Here is a 21,084-nt window from a genome sequence, read left to right as displayed (position 1 = left end):
TAAGTTCTATTTTTTGTTTATTTTACAATATACTTAATATTCTCTTCTTCTTTTGCTTCCTCTCCAGCTTCCACTTCTTCACTCTGAATCTCGAGGGGGGGCGTCCCACGTGGCTGCTCCCAGCCCCACTAAGCTGGAGTCTGAGAGGGGTCGGGGGCAGAGGGGCTTAGGAACACGGGCGGCAGCCGCATTCTAAGTGTCTCTCCACCTCTTCTACGAAGGAGGAGCCGTCTGTGCACTGGAAGACGTATTTCCGACGCTTGCTGCGGGTGGGCTGGCAGCACTGGGGCCCACACCCCCCGCGACATTCCATTATGGGCACCTTGGAGGGCGTGGCACATGACGCGTAACCTTTCTGGCGGCGGATGACCTCTCGGACCACCTCGCCCAGGCATGCATTCTCTGCAGAGGGCAGAAGAGGTAAGGTCAGGGCACTGGTAGTGGAGATGGTTGGTAAGACCAAGGGCGGTTCCTGGGTAGGCTGTTCTGAAACACTCGTGGTCTGAAGATCATAGGTACTTCATTTACCCACCCATCTACCCACTCATCCACGCATCCATCCACCTTTCCAACCGTCCACCCCCCCTCCCCCCATCCACCTATTCCACAAAAACTAAGCGGCTTTTCTGTGCCATGCTCTATACTAGATTTAACACTAGATTTAAAACTAGATTTAAAGCCCCGAGGATATAATGATGGCAAAAGTAAGCTTGGTCCCTCCCTTCATGGAACTTAAAGACCAAACTAGATGTGGCAAACTGGTAGAATGTGGGCTAAATCCTGACAAATTTTGATTGATTGTGTCACACATCTTAAAAACCAAATTAAATGTCAACATTAAAAAAAAACCCCAGCAGATATCACCTAAAAATTGGGATTTCTGGCTTCTTTGAAAACCAGGAGGTTTGGCAAAGCTGAGCCTGCATCCCTGCATTGTGATGATGGGCTGAAGCTGAGTGCTTTAGATAGGGCAGGAGATCTCCAGTTTGCCCTAGTCCCCACCACTCTCAGCAGCCTGTCTCCACTGGTGTAGGGTCTAGACACTAATTATATAATCATTCAAATGATATATTTGTAATGATAAACTGAGATGGATGCTGTGAAGGAAAGGAACATGTTAATACAAGAGCACATAGCAAAGGAGCCTGACCCAGCCCGGGGGTGTGTCTCTGGGAAGTGAGGCTGAACTTGAGATCCGAATGAAGAACAGGAGTTAATGAACCAAAGAGTCTGTGGGGATGAGCTTTTCCAGAAGTCCCAGAATTAACAGGAGGGAGGAGGAAGGGAGCTTGAATCCTCTGGACCCAGCCCCAGCTCTTCATCTCCACCCCTCTCCTGTCTTCACTGCATCGGGAGAGCATCGAGCAAGGCACTGAGGAAGACAGTGACGGCCTCAGAGCCAGGATCCTCAGCCACACATGCTTGAACAAGTCACTTGCCGTCCCTCAGCCTCAGTTTCCTTGTCTGGAAAATGGTGACACATTTCCCTGTCCTTCCTCCCACTTCGCAGAATGAGAAAGGGCTTTATGCATCGTAAGGCTTCAGGTGATTAATGTGATGCAGTGTGAATTTTGTTAACCTTGATATAATTTGTTAAAATTATGAGATTGTTAAAAGAATCAGAAAGAGACTAACAATAATGGGTGTGTGAGTGTGTGCATGTGTGTGTAATGTGGGGCCGGAGAGTACAAATGTGGCAACATGCTAATTGGGCAGTCTGGTTGAAGGGAATCTGAGAGCTGTTTATACTGACCGGCAATTTTTCTGTTAAACCTGAAATTATTTAAAAATACATTAATAACATTTTTAAAAAACGATCAGTTTCAGTTAAGAACAGTATTTCAATTAGGTATAAAATGTGAAAGAGTCCTCCAGTGACGCGGTGGCCTGCCGAGGAATCTGGTGGCAGGGAGGGAGACTTCTCAGTTTCCATGGAGAAAAACCTCCAAGGGAGATAGAACCATTTAACATAATTTAATTTTCCTTTTTTGAGCTAACCTCAAAATTAACACACTAAAGGGGCCACGAGCTGAGATAAGTAATTCGATATTTATGAGACTGGATCAGAGCAAAGAACTGGCTTTTGTTGACCCAGGAGGACTGGATGGAGACTGCAGACAACATGTGAAATGTGAACATGCCTAAGAATCCCTGGGGCTCTTGTTAAGATGCAGGTGCTGACTCAAAAGGTCCGGGGTGGGGCCTGAGAGTCTGCATTTCTAGTAAGTTCCCAGGTTGAGTCAATGGTGCTGGTCAGGGGGGCCACATTGTGGCTAGGGTATGGATTAGTTTTGAAGGCCTAGCATCTCAAGGGCTGACAGCTGGAAAAGGAGAGGAGGGGAGAGGGAAAGGAGCGGAGGAGGGAGAGGAAGAGACAAGGGAGGCTTTTGAACTGCTATGTTTTGGGGCTAATTTGTTACACAGCAATAGATGTACAAGAAGGTACAGTACTGCCCTCATTTTCAAGATGAGGCAATTGAGGCTTAGAAAGTGACTTAACCAAGGTCTTGCAGCCTCTAAGTGGCAGAGCCAGAACTGAACTTAGGCAGTGTGCATCTGGAGTCCGACTCTGACCGCCACATCCTTCCCAGGTCCCCCCTCCCATGCACACAGTGGACCCACCTTGTTCGCAGTGCTCCCCACTAAAGCCCGGCTGGCACAGGCAGTAGGGCTCCCCTTGATCTGAGACATGGCACTGCCCGTGGTGACACTTGAAGACTGAGCAGGCAGAGTCATTCTTGTGGTCACACAAGGCCCCTCCATAGCCCTCTGCACACTTGCACACATAGGAGGTCCTGGTTGCCACACATTTTCCGTGGTTGCAGCTGTTGGCAGAGGAAAGGATGAGAAGGGGGACCAGGGCAGAGACAGTGCTGCCGGGGGCTTCCTCGGTCCACCCCAGTCAGGGACCAGGCTCAGACCAGGGGACCCAGAGCCGTGGAACCCTAGGCGTTCTCCATTCCTGGCTCTGCCCTCCGCCAGCCCAGTGGCTGAGCATCAATCTTTTCTTAAATACTCTGCCCCAGTGTCCAAACAGCTGGAAGCTCATGAGCATCACCCAGCGTCCACTGCCAGCTGTGACCACGACAAGGCTGGCTTGCTCGCTCTCTTTCACACAGACATCAAAACTCACATATCTGAGTGGCAAGTCACTGCTTAGAAGAATCTAAGCATTCTCTAAACATTTTAATTGCCCTACCATCTTAATTGATAATAACACTATTATTACCACCACCACCACCAGCTGCCCCTTGCTATGTGCCAGGCATTGGGGTAAGTGTGTTACACGGAGCATCACTCAATTTCTACCATCGCCTCTCCTCTGCTGCTCTGAGGCAGTAGTCTCACCTCTCCAGCTCTCATGGAGGGAGGAACTGATGCCGAAGCCTGTCTTCATAACCATATGCAGCACTGTCTTTACTGGGATGACATTCAGAGCCAGTATTTGCTGTAGACATATTCACTACAGAGTCACACCCACACACACACTCTCAAGAGCTCCACAGGAAACTCAAACCCTTTAGAGCCGTCTCTCATCCCTGATCCAAAATGTCATTTCCCAACCTGGTCAGTCAACCAAACTCCCAGTCTTGGCACTGGGGCTATTTTTGGCTGATTCAAATTTCTTCACACTGAGAATGTTGGGTCTCTGATACTTAGCACATGGCCTGGCACAAAGTAGGCCCTCAATAAATATTTTTCAAATGAATAATGAATGATTGGGCCATGACATGTGATGTGGCTGTGCATGATTACACACCCGGTGCTTTGCACGCACACCTGTGGAGGGGTAACTGTGTCAGGGCTGAAGTTCACCCTTGTTCCACTTGCCAAGCGGAATGCCCACAGGGATGTGTATACCCCAAGGGGTGCCCTTTTTCTGACTTGCGCAGGCCGTGTAGGGGCATGCTGTGGTTCTGGACAGATTCTAAAGACCCCTTGACAGACACAGGTGTTTTCAGCAAGGCCCTTGCACACTGAGCCTCTGAGCAGGACCTGCTGTCTGGATGTGTGAGCTCTTTGAGGCAGTCGCTCTTATACAGTCCTATCTACAGTCTGACCACAATCCCTCTGGCTTCCATCACTGCCTGCTTCTCAGGTGGGGCAGGGGTGGGGATGAGACTGTGGCTATGCTGGGGGCCTGAGGGGGAGCCCGGACTCTCGGGACACTGACCTGTGGCCGAGGCAGGGGTCCCAGGCCTCCTGGTCGCAGAGTGGGCCGGTCCAGCCCGGGTGGCACTCGCACACCACGCTGTCCTTCTCCACCGAGCGGCACAGGCCGTGCTTGCACACCGTGCAGGACTTGCAGCCAGGCGAGACCCCCAGGGACTGCGGTGGGAGGGCCTTGAAGTCCTGCAGCTCGTTGTTGATGCGCACCTCGTGGATGCAGCCATGGAAGCCGCCCAGCGGCCGGTCTGTGCCCTGGCGCAAGGCTGAGAGGCCCGTGGAGGTGGGGATGCCTGTGGGAGGGGCGCCAGGACAGCGGCCTGAAGACCCTCTCCTGCCCACCCTGCTTGCCAGCCCAGACCTCCTGGGAGCAAAGAAGAGTGGCTTTACATGTTCGTGGTGAAGTGCTCACAGCCCTGGGCCTCTGCTGTTCAAATCGAGGGAATGCACCAAAACCTGGGACCTCATCCACACAAGCTCATGCATCCTTTGTCCTGCATTGTGACTTTAAAAAACCTGAATTCCTTGCCAATATTTAAATGTACAAAATTTCCCATAAAAGTCCATATTTTTGGCTGCTCTAGAAAAAATGAGAAGATATGGTCACCCATTGCCACATGGCCACACTGGCTGGCTGGAGGAGGACACGCCCTGTAGGCAGGGGCTGGGTGGTGTACCACATTCCTCCGCTGGCCCCACCAGGCCTCCACAGCCACTGACAGGCCCCGCAGGACAACACAGGGCCGGAGAGTGAGAGTGTGGGAGAGAAGGAGGGGTTTGGGGAGCAGCCTCCATCAGTGGAGCTTTGGGGATCTTCACTGGGAGAGAAACTTTTGGGATCGCTCTGGGCCAAGGGCTTTCCCTGGATGTCCTCTTCCTGGACTGCTGTTAACAATGCAGACTCCGGGGCCCCTTCCAGCCCTTCTGAGGTGGACTCCTTGAGGAGAAGTCTTGGGAATCTCTGTGATTTTTTCTTTTTTTGCACAGAACCATTAGAGAACTACCAGCCCAGGGCCGTGTTTTAGGTCCAGGCTCTGCCAGACTGGTGGCTACTTCTCTTCTGGCCTCTGTATGACCTTAATCTCAAACCTGTTCTTCTACATGCATCACCTGAGCCTCAAGGAGTCCGAGGACGTGGCAGAACAGAGGGAATGTCACCTGAAGCCCACAGATCATAGGGCTTGGACCCTGCCTCTGTCTTTCCCTTCCTCATTCCGTCTTTACCTGCCCCCACCATCCCCGCTGAATAACTTGTAGTTCCCAGAAGGAGCCCTGTCCTCTCTCCTTTCCTCCTCTCCATGACCTGGTTAAGTATTCACCCTTTAGAGATCAACTTGGTTGTCACTCCTCCAGGAAGCCCTCTCTGATTAGCTTTGGGAGTGGGTGACAAGACAAGAGCAGGAGAACCCCAGCCAGGGGCCCTGGGTGCAGGTGCCTGAGCACAGAAGGCAAGTGGGGGTGGAGGTATAGGGGGGGAGGGCTTTACCTCCCAGGTAGAGGGGGCTGTTGATGCCCACTGCCGGCTGCTTCTGGAGCTTGCCCAGGCTCTTGGGGGTGCCTTTGTCCACCACCAGGTTCAGGGTCTGGTTTAGCATCACCAGCTCCACGCTGTGGAACCGTCCGTCATTCACAGTCTCCACGCTGGGCAGAAGAGAAGGGGAGGGCAAGAGGATTTGCTGAGCGCTCGCCACGGCCGGGCGCTGGGGTGGGAACTTGACTGGCATTACTTGCATTTTGTTTTACTTTCATTTGGAAATAAATTCAAACTTATATAATTTTCAAAAATAGAAACAGTACAGAGAACACCTGTTACACCTATAAATTCTCCTATTAGCTCCGTGTGCTTTATTATTTATTTTGTCTCCATAGACAGAGACACACAAGCACACATACACAGACACATATCTATACAGACACACACACACACATACACCCGCAGTTTTTCTGACTCATTTAAAGGAAAGTTGCATACATCGTGGCCCTTTATCTGTTGATAGCTCAGTGTGTGTTTCCTAGGGTTGGATCCTCTCTTACATAATCACAGCACGGTTCTCAACTTTGGTAAAATTCAACATTGAGACCATACTCGTGTCTAATCAACCTGCATCCTGACTTTTCAGTGGACTTAATAATGTCTTTCACAGCATTTTTTCCCCTTCCAGTATAAGATCCATTCTAGGGCCAGGTATTGCATTGGGCTATCGTGATTCGCATTCTTTTCTAGCATTTCACAGAGTTAAGCAAACTCCATCCTCAGACCACCTTCTCAATTTTCGCTCTACCGCATACCACTGGGACCATTATTTACTTACCATATTTTTCTTCAATTGCTCCATTTCCCCCTTAAATATCAGTGAGGATATAAGGCTAGCATTGTTCTAAGGAATATTGCCCATGAAAAAAATATTTTGGTGTGATTTATATATTTTTTCTAGTATATATGAAAAAAATGATCTCATAGTTAAAATGTCAGTAGCTTGTCTCTGTCTCACCAAAATGTACCCCACACACTGCCAGCGCACGCCACATCTGGCGAAATAACGCCTTACAACACTCCGGAAATGAGGAAATGGAAGCCCAAGGTGGTTAACACCTAAAGCCCCACAGCTAATAAGTGACGGAGCAGGGATTTGAACCGAGGTCCATCCAGCTTTGCAGCCCGCATACATTCCCCTTCCTGTGCTGCCTCCGTGGCACAGCAGCCACTCTCACTGAGGGCTTATGACGAAGCAGAGACGCTGCTATTATTTGAACCTCATGATAATTCTGTGAGGTGGCGTCAGATACCCCATTTCACAGATAAAGAGACTGAGGCCCAGAGAGGTTAAGCGATTTGTCTGAAGTCACCCAGCTAGTTAGTGCCAGAGTCAGAATTCATAGGCACAACTTTTGACTCCACAGTTCTGCTCTTTCCACTACTCTATCCTTGGCAGGGGCTGGGAGGGAGCAGGGATAGGAGGCGACAGAGGAGTTTGGAAACATAGCACCTCCTTCCCTGAAGAAAATGGCCCTCTGAGGATCAGGCTGAGCTCTGTCTTATCCATTCAGGTGTGGGTGGTAAATATGGAGGCTCCCTCTCCCTGGTGAATCCCTAGGTGAACTGGCTCCAACAAGAGGATCCTGGCATGGAGGTGGCACTGTTGACACCCAGGCAGGCAGGAGTTTCAGTGACTGCCTCATAGTTAGAGATTTCAGCACCCCAAGAGGTGAGAGAGATGCTTTGGAGAAGAAAGGCTAAGTTGGGGCATAGTGGAGAAAGCAGAGTCCATTCTAGCCCCTTACTCTGAGTGGGATCACGGCCAGTCACAGAAACAGAACCTCTCTGGTCTCAGTTTCCTCATTTGTAAAAGGGGAAGACTAACCTGACAGAATTATGATGATCAAATCAGAGGAGGTACATGGAAGCACTTTGAAGACTGTAAATTCCTGGGAAAATGTGAGCAAATATTATTAGTGCTATTTATAATATTAACAAGAAGAACCCACCATCGTCTGTAAACCTAGTGACCTCTGCTCTAGTGCCGACCTCTGGGAGAAAGTGATGGCGGGGTGGGGGTGGGGGACATGCAGGAGCCCAGGACCCTCCCAAATCCATCAAGAACTCTCACATCCACCCATCTACCCATCCATCCATGAACCACCCACCCACTTATTGATCATCCATCCATCCATCATCTATCCATCCAATAATCCATCCCCCCTCCCTCTGTCCCTCCCTCCATCCATTCTCCCATCTATCCACCCATCTCCCACCCACCTATCCAATCATTCATTCATCATCTATCCCATCCATCCACCCACCCACTGACTGAGTGTCTGCTATGAACCACATTGTCCTAGGAGCTGGGGATCAGTGACAAATAGGACAGACAGGGTACCTTCATTCTCAAAGCTCACATTTCTTTAGCCTTTCCTCTAAAGCAAATGACCAACTTATCACTATAAGTTCTAGTCAAGAAACAGGGTAGTGGGGTGGGGGCAGAGTTCTGGCTACAAGAGTCCATTGGGGCATCTGGTTTTGTGATGGGGAGCCAAGAAGCCACATGAAGGTAGAGCTGTTTCTATTTCAGTAGCCTCCAGCAGAGGCCTGTGAGGCCAGAGACTAGTTGGTAATGGTGGGTTGGGGAATGAGGGCTGGTGTGCAGAGAGCATGGGCTTCTGACCTTGAGCCCTCATACAGTTTTCTAAACACACATGCAAAAATATGCAAATATATCAGAGGGCGGGACCAAGATGGCAGAGTGAGAGGTCTTCTTTGTCTCTCCCTCGTTGAATCTACAACTAATTGGACATTCACCGATTAACAAAGGATATCCAGATAGCATCTCAAGATGCCTAAAAGTCTCGTGCTACTACACATCGGAAGGCGGACGGACTTCCCCCCGGGAGGAGGTGGAAATAGGTGAAAACTCTCCGACCCCCGACCCCCGGACAGCCTAGTTCCTGCAGGAGGCTCTCTTCCAGCGGACTCCCTCATAGCATCGCCACACACCAAGGGCAGGAGTGTGCACTCACCAGCGGAGCGACGGTGGAAACAGGTGACAACACCCCTACCCAAGCCCCCTGTGATCACACCTAAGCCCAGGGGGAAATCCCCAGGGTCCCGCACCCACCGGCAGGGAAGGCCTCCACTCGCCATTAGCAGGGAGGCCCCACCCAGAAGCCAGAACAAAGAGAAGCTCCTGGCGGGCCCGGCACGGCACCAGACCACAAGCTGCCACTGAGCTCACGGTCTCTGGCACACAGCTCGGTGCAGGGGGTGCTCGGACTTCCCGTAGACGTGCTTGGGGACATGGTTGGAGCTCCAACACCTGGCTCTGCGGCCCATGGGGTTGCTCCAGGGTCCCGCACCCCCCCCAGCAGGGAGGGCCTCTGCTTGCCATTGGCAGGGAGGTCCTGCCCAGCATTTGGAACACCAGGAAGCTCCCTAGAGTGGAATTCCCCACAAGGCAGCAGCTTACAAGCCACCGCCAGGCCCACGGATTCTGGCTGTGTCCCAGACGAGTCAAGGGGCTCCCAGAGATCCCATGAGAGTAGAGTGGGGCAGACTGGAGCTCTGGTGAAATGGCTACGTAGCCCGGGGGGGATCTCCAGGTTCTTACAGCAGCCTCAGCGAAAGCCTCTGCACAGCACTAGTGGAGAGGTCCCAACTGGCAATCGCAAGGTGGGAAGGCCCTGGGGCAAAAGTAGCACAGCTAGGTGAGCTAATGACAGACTGCAGAAGATACCCATAGCTCTGCTGGGACCTATAGTGGACAAGTGTGATCTGGTGGGCTCTGTTAGGGACAAATTGGAGATTATAGGTGATCCTGCTCCTGGCTGCTGGGAAAGCCCACAACACTGCTGCAGACCACAAGGAGGGAGCGTGTCTAGGTGGGCTGCAGCAGTAGGCACCAGCAGCCTGAGGCCTCCTTGCGATTGCCCCCACAACCGACGAGGGACCCCACAGGACCACTGTGACTACGAGGAGGGGTCCAGGTCCAGTCAGTAACAGCTGACAGGGTTCCTGGTTGGGGCAGTCTAAACAGCTGCCCCCCAACACACACTAGACGCAACAAGTGGAAGCAGCGACTAAACTCTATCTCTATAAGGAGGCAAAAATCCACGCCATAAAGCAGTATGAAAAAATATATTAAATCTCCAGAACAGAAGGTAAATGATAAGCACCCAGAAAACAATCCCAAAGACAATGAAATCTATAACCTAAATGATGATGATTTCAAAACTGCCATTATGAAAAAACTCAATGACCTAAAAGAGAATTCAGATAGACAACTCAAGTTCAGGAGCTATGTCACAAAAGAGCTTGACACTATAAAGAAGAACCAATTAGAAATACTGGAGATGAAGAACACAATGGAGGAGATTAAGAAAAATCTGGACTCTCTGAACAGTAGGGTCAATAATATGGAGGACAGAATTAGCAATTTGGAGGATAGGAATATAGAAATGCTGCAGGCAGAGGAGGAAAGAGAATTAAGACTAAAAAGAAATGAAGAAACTCTCCGAGAATTATCTGACTCAATTAGGAGATGCAACATAAGGATTATAGGTATACCAGAGGGAGAAGAGAAGGAGAAGGGGGCAGAAGGCCTGTTCAAAGAAATAATAGCTGAGAACTTTCCAAACTTGGGAAGAGAGATGGAACTTCACGTCACAGAAGCCAATAGATCTCCAAACTTTATTAACGCAAGAAGACCAACCCCAAGACATATAGTAGTGAAACTAGCAAAAGTCAACGACAAAGAGAAAATACTAAGGGCAGCCAGGCAGAAGAAAATAACTTACAAAGGAAACCCCATAAGGCTATCAGCAGATTTCTCAGGAGAGACCTTACAGGCTAGAAGAGATTGGAATGAAATATTCAAGACTCTGAAGGACAAAAACCTGCAGCCAAGAATACTCTACCCAGCAAAAATATCCTTCAAATACAATGGAGAAATAAAAACTTTCCCAGATAAACAAAAGTTAAGGGAGTTCATCACCACAAAACCTCCTCTTCAAGAATTGCTCAGGAAGAAACTCATTCTGAAAAATCAAAAAAAGGAAAGGGGTTACAAAATCCAGAACAAAGGAGATAAGCAGAAGGACAATAACACAAAGTAACAGCTCTCCATGAGGACAAAATGCAAAAGAACCAGAAAACAAGTGATAAAATTGCAACAGTAGGCCCCCACATTTCAATAATCACACTGAACGTGAATGGATTGAACTCTCCAATCAAAAGGCACAGAGTGGCAGGATGGATCAAAGAACAAGATCCAACAGTAAGCTGCCTCCAGGAAACACATCTCAGCCCCAAAGACAAACACAGACTCAGAGTGAAGGGATGGAAGACAGTACTCCAAGCCAATAATGAACAAAAGAAAGCAGGTGTTGCCATACTTATATCAGACAAAGTAGACTTCAAAGCAAAACAGATAAAGAAAGACAAAGAGGGGCAGTATATAATGATAAAAGGGACGCTCCACCAAGATGACATAACAGTTATAAATATATATGCACCTAACACAGGAGCACCAAAATTCGTAAAGAAACTATTAACAAAACTAAAAGGAGACATCAACAGCAATACAATAATAGTAGGGGACCTCAACACCCCATTAACACCAATGGACAGATCATCCAGACAGAAAATCAACAAGGAAATTATAGAATTAAATGAAAAATTCGATCAGATGGACCTAATAGATATATATAGGACACTTCATCCAAAAACGGCAGGTTACACATTCTTCTCAAGCACACATGGAACATTCTCAAGGGTAGACCATATCTTGGGAAACAAAGCAAGCATCAATAAGTTCAAGAGGGTTGAAATAATATCAAGCATCTTTTCTGATCACAATGCTATGAAACTAGAAATCAACTACAAGAATAAAGCTGGGAAAGGGCCAAAAATATGGAGACTAAACAACAGGCTACTGAACAAACAATGGATTATTGAAGAAATTAAAGAAGAAATCAAATATTATCTGGAGACAAATGAAAATGAAAACACACCATACCAAATTATTTGGGATGCAGCACAGGCAGTCCTAAGAGGGAAATTCATTGCAATACAGGCTCACCTCAATAAGCAAGAAAAATCTTACATAAACAACCTCAAACGACACTTAACGGAATTAGAAAAAGAAGAACAAACAAAGCCCAAAGTCAGTAGAAGGAGGGAAATAATAAGAATTAGAGCAGAAATAAATGATATTGAAACAAAAAAGACAGTAGAAAGGATCAATGAAACAAAGAGTTGGTTCTTCGAAAAAATTAACAAAATCGACAAACCCTTAGCCAGACTCACTAAAAAAAAAAAAAAAAAGAGAGAGAAGTCTCAAATAAATAAAATTAGAAATGAGAGAGGAGAAATCACAACAGATACTGAAGAAATACAAAGGATCATAAGAGAATACTATGAAAAACTATATGCCAACAAATTGAACAACCTAGAAGAAATGGATAAATTCCTAGCCTCATACAACCTACCCAAACTGAATCAGGAAGAAATAGAGAATCTGAATAGACCAATCACAAGTAAAGAAATAGAAACAGTAATCAAAAACCTCCCCAAAAATAAGAGTCCGGGACCAGACGGCTTCTCTGGAGAATTCTACTAAACATTCAAAGAAGATTTAATACCTATCCTTCTCAAACTGTTCCAGAAAATAGAGGAAGATGGAGCACTCCCTAATACATTCTATGAAGCCAACATCACCCTGATCCCCAAACCTGACAAGGACAACACAAAGAAGGAAAACTACAGGCCAATATCACCGATGAACATAGATGCAAAAATCCTCAACAAAATTTTGGCAAACCGAATACAGCAATATATCAAAAAGATTATACACCAACATTAATAAAAAAAAAAAAGATTATACACCATGATCAAGTGGGATTTATACCAGGGACACAGGAATGGTTCAACATCCACAAGTCAATCAACGTGATTCACTACATTAACAATATGAGAAACAAAAACTACATGATCATCTCAATAGATGCAGAGGAAGCATTCAACAAGATCCAACATCCATTTATGATAAAAACCCTCAATAAAATAGGTATAGAAGGAAAGTACCTCAACATAATAAAGGCCATATATGACAAACCCACAGCCAACATCATACTCAATGGACAAAAACTGAAACCCATCCCTCTCAGAACAGGAACAAGACAAGGGTGCCCACTTTCACCACTCTTATTCAACATAGTACTGGGGGTGTTGGCCAGAGCTATTCAGCAGGAAAAAGAAATAAAAGGAATCCAAATAGGCAACGAAGAAGTAAAACTCTCGCTGTTTGCAGATGACATGATCTTATATATAGAAAACCCCAAAGAATCCATAGAAAAACTATTAGAAACAATCAACAACTACAGCAAAGTTGCAGGGTATAAAATCAACATACATAAATCAGTAGCATTTCGCTATGCTAACAATGAACTAACAGAAAAAGATCTCAAGAACTCAATCCCATTCATGATCACAACAAAAAGAATAAAATACCTTGGGATAAATTTAACCAAGGAAGTGAAAGATCTATACAATGAAAACTACAAGAAAGAAATTGATGATGATGGAAAGAGATGGAAAGACATTCCATGCACATGGATTGGAAGAATAAACATAGTTAAAATGTCCATACTACCTAAAGCAATCTACAGATTCAACGCTATCCCAATCAGAATTCGAATGTCATTCTTTACAGAAACTGAACAAAGAATCCAAAAATTCATATGGGGCAACAAAAGACCCTGAATTGCTAAAGCAATCCTGAGAAAAAAGAACAAAGACAGAGGCATCACAATCCCTGACTTCAAAACATACTACAAAGCCACAGTAATCAAAACAGCATGGTACTGGTACAAAAACAGATGCACAGATCAATGGAACAGAATTGAAAGCCCAGAAATAAAACCACACATCTATGGACAGCTAATCTTCGACAAAGGAGCTGAGGGCCTACAATGGAGGAAAGAAAGTCTCTTCAACAAATGGTGCTGGGAAAACTGGGCAGCCACATGTAAAAGAATGAAAATCAACCATTCTTTTTCACCATTTACTAAAATAAACTCAAAATGGATCAAAGACCTAAAGATTAGGCCTGAAACAATAAGTCTTCTAGAAGAGAATATCGGCAGTACATTCTTTGACATCAGCTTCAAAAGAATCTTTTCAGATGCCATAACCCCTCACATAAGGGAAACAATAGAAAGAATAAACAAATGGGACTTCATCAGGCTAAAGAGCTTCTTCAAGGCAAGGGAAAACAGGATTGAAACAAAAAACCAGGCCACTAATTGGGAAAAAATATTCACAAGTTGTTTATCCGACAAAGGGTTAATCTCCATAATATACAAAGAACTCACACGACTCAACAATAAAAAATCAAATAACCCAATTACAAAATGGGCAGGGGACATGAACAGACATTTCTCCAAAGAAGATATACGGATGGCCAATACATGAAAAGATGCTCATCATCACTAATCATCAGGGAAACGCAAATCTAAACTACCCTAAGATATCACCTTACACCTGTTAGAATGGCAAAAATATCCAAAACCAAGAGTGACAAATGTTGGAGAGGCTGTGGAGAAAAGGGAACCCTCATACACTGTTGGTGGGAATGCAAACTGGTGCAGCCACTATGGAAAACAGTATGGAGATTCCTCAAAAAGTTAAGAATAGAAATACCTTATGACCCAGCCATCCCACTACTGGGTATCTATCCTAAGAACCCGAAATCAGCAATTTCCAGAAGTTCCATGCACCCCTATCTTCATTGCAGCATTGTTCACAATAGCTAAGTCATGGAACTAACCTAAGTGCCCAGCAACTGATGATTGGATAAAGAAGTTGTGGTATATATATACAATGGAATACTACTCAGCCATAAAAAAGGACAAAGTCGTCCCATTCACAACAACATGGATAGACCTTGAGAGTATTATGTTGAGTGAAATAAGCCAGACAGAGAAAGACGAACTCTGTATGACTCCACTCATAGGTGGTAGTTAACATATGGACAAAGAGAACTGATCGGTGGTTGCCAGGGGAAAGGGGGGTGGGGGGAGGGCACTAGGGGTGAAGTGGTGTACCTACAACATGACTAATAATAATGTACAACTGTAATTTCACAAGGATGTTAACTTTTATAACCTTAATAAAAAAAATTTTTTAAAAATGCAAATATATCCCCAAACCATTATGTAAATTGATGCTGTCCTGAATGCAGATGAGCTCCCCATCCATGGAGGTGTGTAACTAGATGCTGGGCAGTCACCTGTCAGAGAGGGAGCTGTAGAGAGGCTGCAGCTCTGGGCGGGTGGTCTTGGCGTTCCTTTCCAAAACTAAGATTCAGGGAGTCTGGGGCGGCTGCTTTCCCATTATAGACACACAGAGACATAGCCAACAAATACACACCACTAACCCCTTCCTGGCTGCTGGCTTCAAACCCTTCCCTTTTTCCTTCCTGCGCTCTCCTGGCTGGCCCCAGGCCCTGGTGCTCTGCCCTGGAGGGTACCTGGCTTGGAGCAAGTGGTTTGGCAGGAGCACAGAGGACTGTGAGGCCACCAGCTCCTGTCCCTGCGACAAAGTGCTGGGCTCTGCAGTGCCCCAGCCACCTGGCTCTGTGGAGGGTCTCCCCTCATGCCCACAAGGAAAGCCCTAGGCAGGCTCTTTCCTCCTTTACACTCTTGCGCCAGTTCATGCTCGGGGCTCAGAAAGATCTAGTGTCACACTGGGTCCTCCAGCTGATGGACCGAGGGGAAATCATTTCTGTAAGCTCCACTTTCTGCTTCTGTACGATGGGGATGGGGACGGTGTTGACCTCACTGGGTTTTCATGGGCAATGCATGGCTCCTGATACCCAGCAAGTCCTCAGTAAAAGGTGGAAATGATGATCTCCTTGACCCCGACCCTGGGCTTGCAGGAGCTGGGTGCGGCAGGGGCACTGGGTGGGCGAGTAGGTTAGCGGACCCTATAAGAGCCCTTTGACTAGTCTCGACCCCCCACTGCCCAGGCCTTCGGGTTTCTGTATGCTTCCACTGGCTCACAACCATCTCTGCAGAGGGCGCTCATGTGAGCCCATTTTATAGGGGGGGATCCTAAGTAACTTGACCAAGGTCACACTGCTAGGAAGTGGTGGAATTGGAGGTTCAAAGTCAGGACTGATGCAAATCCAAACCTCCCATAACTTTGTGCCAGTAGGTGCTTGTGGGTTAACAGCTCGCCTTCCTCCTGGCACATCTTAACCAGGGTCTCCTGGAAATAATGCCTAAAGCCAGTGCTTTTCAAATTCTGGGACCCTGGAGGTTTGGGGTGGGTGGTGCTGAAGGCTCTGATTTCTCATCTTGCAAATCAGGATGGCTCCATTTCTACTTTTTTTTTTTTTTAAATCTTGGCCTTTGAAGTAAAATATCAATGGGAAAATTAGCTCTGCTGCTACATAAGAAGAGAAAAAATTGGCGCCCACAATGAAAACAACTTGCTGTTAACTCTAAAAGAAATGAACCTACTGCAACTCCAAGCCACCAACATTAGTCTCCTGGAGAGATGCTTGGGGGTTTCAGGAGAGAGAAGGCAGCTCTGAGAGTCTTCCTTGTTACCCACTGGGCCAGATGAACAGCATGGAGTGGGAGGTGGCCAGCACTGGAGGTGTCAGAGCCAGGCTGGTGGCTCGTCCTGGACTGGCATGAGGACACGTGTTGGCCAGAGGCCCATCAAGTTCTCTCTTGCTTTTAATCACAATGGTGGGCATGTGCTTAGCACTTAATGGGCCCAGGTACCTGGCCTGCATTCTCTCATGTAACCCACTAACTCCCACGTGGGAGCTACAATTTTTCTCTATTTCACAAATAAGAGGCCTAAAGCTCAGACACTTAAGGTAACCAGCCCAAAGTCTTAAAGTGGAAGTAGTGAAGGTAGGACTCAAATCCAAGCTCTGAAGCCACAGGACCCTACGTCACTGGGGGATGAGCAGTCATTCCTCAAGGTGCTGGGCGTGCTCACCTGGATGCTGAGTTGTGACCACTAGGTGGCGACAGAGCTTCACAGGAGCAAAGTGTTCCTGGGATTTTATTTAGGCAGCTGCACCAGACCTCAGCCCGCCCTGCAGCGGCAGCCCCCCACTCCTGGACCAGTGCATGGTCGGTTGGTCGGTCTGTCTGTCTGTCTCTCGGCCCCACCCTTTGTGCCTGGGAGCCAGGCCGTGAGAGAGTGGGTTTTGGTGGGAGTCTGACCTGGGTTTGAATCCCAGCCCTGCCACTTACTGGCTTGTGTGCCTTTGGACCAAGGACTTCACCTGAGCAGATGTTTCATGCCTAAAACAGGAGTGATGACACTTGCCTGGGGCTTGTGGTGAGGATCAAATGAGACAAAGATCTTGGCAAAGGATGGGATTGTGGTCATTAAGACTCAGGGAGCATGCACTGCAGGCCAAATAGGGCTCTCACGTGGTGTTTGAAAATGCCCAACATTTAAACACTGAGACATTTCACAGAGAAACCCTGGATTTCTAGCTTCTCTTGAGAACCTGCATTCCCACACAGCAGCATCTGCTGCAGCTGAGGTCCACTGTCCCTTTGGATGAGGTCTGCAACCTCCAGGCTACCACAGTCCCCACCACTCCCTATCGGGATTCCAGTCCACTTTCTCTAAATCTGTTTCCTTACTTGGCCCCTTGGCCTTGCAGGCAGGTGAGTTTGCCCTCTTACAAGTCTCGGAATTGAGGAATAATGCAGTCTGTCCCCACTCTGGGGCAGGTAGGGGCTCAGGTGGCCTTCTCTGTGTATTTGCCCTGGGGCCTGGAATAGAACCTTGAGGTGCCCTCACCACCACCTATGACCATAGCTGGGAAGATGGACAAAATCAGGTGCCTGCACGAAGAAGACCACGGTGTCCAGCTACTCCAGGCCGGTAAGTCCCTGCTGGGGGCCCTGGCTGTACGTCCTCACTCAGGGGCCGGGCAGCGGGGCCTCAGTGGGCAGAAGTCTGCAGGCTGCCACTTCCCCTGATCACATCAGCTTTGGTTTGGTGCCCTGGCCCAGCCGTGAGGCTGAGGTGGCCTTCCTGGGTGGCCAGAGGTCACTGCTGTGACTCTGAGGAGATCTCATTTTCAGGCTGGGATGGCCTCCCGGCCCCGTCAGCTGCTGGTCGGCTCAGCCTGCACCCTCCACTGACCCAGCCCTCCCAGCATGGCTGCCGTGCATACTGATGGGGCTCCCCTGCCCAGGGCCTCCTCACTCCTCAGCCTGAGGGAATGCTCAACAGCCAGAGCTCACGCCTCAGCTCAAACATTACCTCTTCCTCCAGGGAGCCTTTCCTGGTCCTCCAAGAAGAAATGTCTGCTCCTTCTTCACCACAGCATGATGGTGTCTCTGGTGAGACCAATTTTATTCTGTCTGTGTAACAGTTGCTTATTTACACGTCTGCCTTCTTCCCTGGACTGTGTTTTAACTCCACGTCCCCTACACCCAGCCCAGGACCTGGCCCACACGAGGTGCCTGGAAGATGTTTTCTGAGTGAGCAGAAGAGTGCACTTTTGGGGCAAAACCAGGGCTGAGAGGAAAGCGTTCGGAGGCAAAAACATTTTTAATATGGAATTTCTGGAGACTTGAACCCTTAGGACTGTAGGCTGAAGGGCATGAAAGATCTGTCACCAGGCTTGGCCTGAGGATCCGGGCATCCTTCACTGAGCTCCTCCCATGGGTAAGAGAAAGAGCCTGGGGTCTCCCCAGGGCCCCCCGCTAACCTGCATCTGATTCTCTGACAAGGGCTGGAAGAGACAGCATTTCTCCTGGTCCTCGTTTCATTGCAAATCAAATCCCCTGGTTTAGGCGACAGCAGAGCATTCCAGCACTCCTCTTGAAACATCACCCCTCTGCCGAACCAACCTCCAGCAGCTATCATCAGTGTGGGTGGGCGGGGCTCTGCGCTGTGGTCCCCACTGCTCCGGAAGCCTGGCTTCGCCTTCTGTCCTCCACAGGCCCTTGCAAAGGATCAATCTGCCAAGCACTTTCTCAACCCCCACCCTCAACAGCCACCCCCGAGCTGCATCCTGCTACCATCCGCAGTACACAGGGGAGGACACTGAGGCAAGAGGTTGAATAACTTGTTCAAACCCAGGTGTGTCTGACACCACACGCTTTGTGTCAGGCTGCCCTGGCCCTGCCCCCGGACTCTCTCCCTTCCACTTTGCCCATGACCAGCGGCTCCAGGAACATAGACGTTAGGAGGCCCTGACTCCCAGGAGCATGGAGACAACCTGGATGAGCTCGCTCTCCTGGAGTCCATTGCACCCGCCCGTCCAGACCTGGCTGGTCTTCACTCCACCCACCATCCGCCATGAGCCTTCTGCTCGGGTCGATGCCGTATCATTGTCCCTGAGGCTTGTCACTGCTGCTCTCCCTGCCCACATACATTCTGCCCCTTCTTCAAGACCCACCACAAATAGGTCCTTCTCCAGGAAGGCTTCGAGTGTAAACCAGCACTTCTCAGACTTGGGCCTCAGAGGCCCCTGGAGGCTCCTTAGACTAGATGGCAGGGCCCGACCCCCAGGGCTTGTCAGTAAGCTCAGGGAGGGGTCTGAAAATGTGCTTTTCTGACAAGTTCCTGGGCACTGCTGCTCTGGGCCCAGACTTCCAGAACCACTGGTCTTCACCTGGGCTTGCTGGAGGAATGCTGGGGGCCGTCACCAGAGCCTGTGTGAAGGGGGAACTTTGCTCCCTCCAGCCCTGCAGGGCGGTTTTGCCTCTTCGTATTTAATATTCCTGAGGTCAACAGGAAGTTTCAATTGAAGAAAGCATTTAGTCACTGGGGGAAGAAAGTCTGAAAATTGCTGCTCTTCGTCAGCTCCTACCAAATGTGCTCGTGCTTCCAGATGCAAAAGGCCGGTCTCGGGACGTGGGTCTCTCACCTGCTCTGCTGTCCCCAGGGAATGACTCTCCTTCCACCGGTGGTTTTATGTGATTTTGGGTGTAACCCAGACAAACATTTCTCACTTTAATAGTTATTTTTATAACTATTGCAAAAACATTCATAACTAAAGTGGTTTTTTATTTTAATAGCTTAGTACTTAGTTTACTGAGAAGTAGAAAAAAATCTAACATATCGAACTAGCATATCTGTGATTTCACAGATGATATTACTTAAGATGAAGCTAAATTTAAACAGCGAGCAGATTTAAAGCTGCTGTAAGGTGGCGTGTTAAGTAACAGTACAGCTGACATAGTGACAATGTAAAATTCACGGTGATTGTTGGCAAGACTGAAGTTTAGGAAAAACTGTCCTTCAGAACAGTCTGAAAGTCACTTACAAAGCAGTCCTGCTCCCCCAGTGCCCTGGAATTTCCTCCCCTTGAGTTTCATACTGATCTCCCCCTGTTTTCTTTCTTAAACTAATAAAAGATTAGGATGACATTTTGCAAAGGGCATCTCATTAAGCAGCCTCATCCCCATTGGAGCACACGGCTCCTGCATGGTAGCCAGCTGGCCATTTATCTTATGGTAATGAGGTGTCATCTCCCGCTCCGGGTCTGCCTTCCTCTCACGCCTCTTCCTACAACACTGCCTTTTTCCCTCCCACCTGCCACTCCTATGAGGGGAAAGTGTGTGTGTGTGTGTGGTGGCTGGGGGGCGGGTGCCTGGGGAGAAGAAGCATCAGAGTGGCCACCGGCATCTTCTCGCAGGGCTGCAGGCAGGTGGGAAGATGCGGGGGCACCTGCAGTGGTGGGAGGGACTGTGGTCCTTACCTGTACACCGTGGTTGGCGGAGAGCTCAGGCTGTCGTAGACGAGCCTCACGTGGCCCTGGTACAGCTCCAGCGCCAGGGGGTCATTGTCTCCCTTGTAGAGAAGGATGCCGTTGTCCTTGTCAGTGGCCACCTGGAGAGAGTGGCCAGGGCGTGTGGGTTAGGGCTCCCCTGAGGCCTAACCTCCCCGTCCCCATCTCAGAGCCCTCTTCCAGGTGGCATCTTCTGAAGGAACCCCAGATCTGAATGCATGCCCATATTTCCTCCTCCAGTTAGTCTGTAAGTTCCCAGAAGGAAGGCCGATACTTATACTCCAGCAAATGCTTATTGAGCGATTCAATTCAATAAATAATTATCGAGGACCCACCATGTGCCACTCTGTTTATATATATATACACGTCAGGAGCCCCAAGCTCTCGTCTAGCCTCTCCCGCTGGCATACAACGTGATCCTACCCAACTCCCTGCCCCTCTCAGGGCCTTGGTCTTTCTGTATAAAGTATAATAATAATTATAAACAAAATGCTAACGATGCCACTTAATTCAATGTTTACTATGAAGCAGGCACTGTATTAAGAGTCATCTAGGGAATTTTTAAAAACACCAGTGTCTGGGCTTTACCCCAAATCAATTACACACAAATCTCTGGGGGCTGGGACCCAGGCAAAGACAA

At 48.3% G+C, this 21,084-nt stretch overlaps 1 protein-coding gene across 1 annotated transcript in view; it reads right to left on the bottom strand.

Annotated features, from left to right (window-relative positions):
• Window positions 1-21,084, bottom strand: part of SLIT3 (slit guidance ligand 3) — a 588,267-nt gene continuing 567,183 nt past the window's right edge. Inside the window, exons 32-36 of the mRNA XM_070517106.1 lie at window positions 20,415-20,545; window positions 5,654-5,808; window positions 4,175-4,460; window positions 2,623-2,825; window positions 1-402 (exon numbers count right to left, since the gene is read on the bottom strand). Coding sequence (XP_070373207.1) covers window positions 167-402; window positions 2,623-2,825; window positions 4,175-4,460; window positions 5,654-5,808; window positions 20,415-20,545 — 1,011 coding nt within the window. The 3' untranslated portion in view covers window positions 1-166. The remainder of the gene's footprint in view (window positions 403-2,622; window positions 2,826-4,174; window positions 4,461-5,653; window positions 5,809-20,414; window positions 20,546-21,084) is intronic.

Source organism: Equus asinus, chromosome 9, assembly GCF_041296235.1.
Source record: "Equus asinus isolate D_3611 breed Donkey chromosome 9, EquAss-T2T_v2, whole genome shotgun sequence".
Taxonomy (NCBI): Eukaryota; Metazoa; Chordata; class Mammalia; order Perissodactyla; family Equidae; genus Equus; species Equus asinus.
Note: the sequence above shows the minus strand (reverse complement) of the source record. Positions and strands in the feature narration are given on the sequence as shown.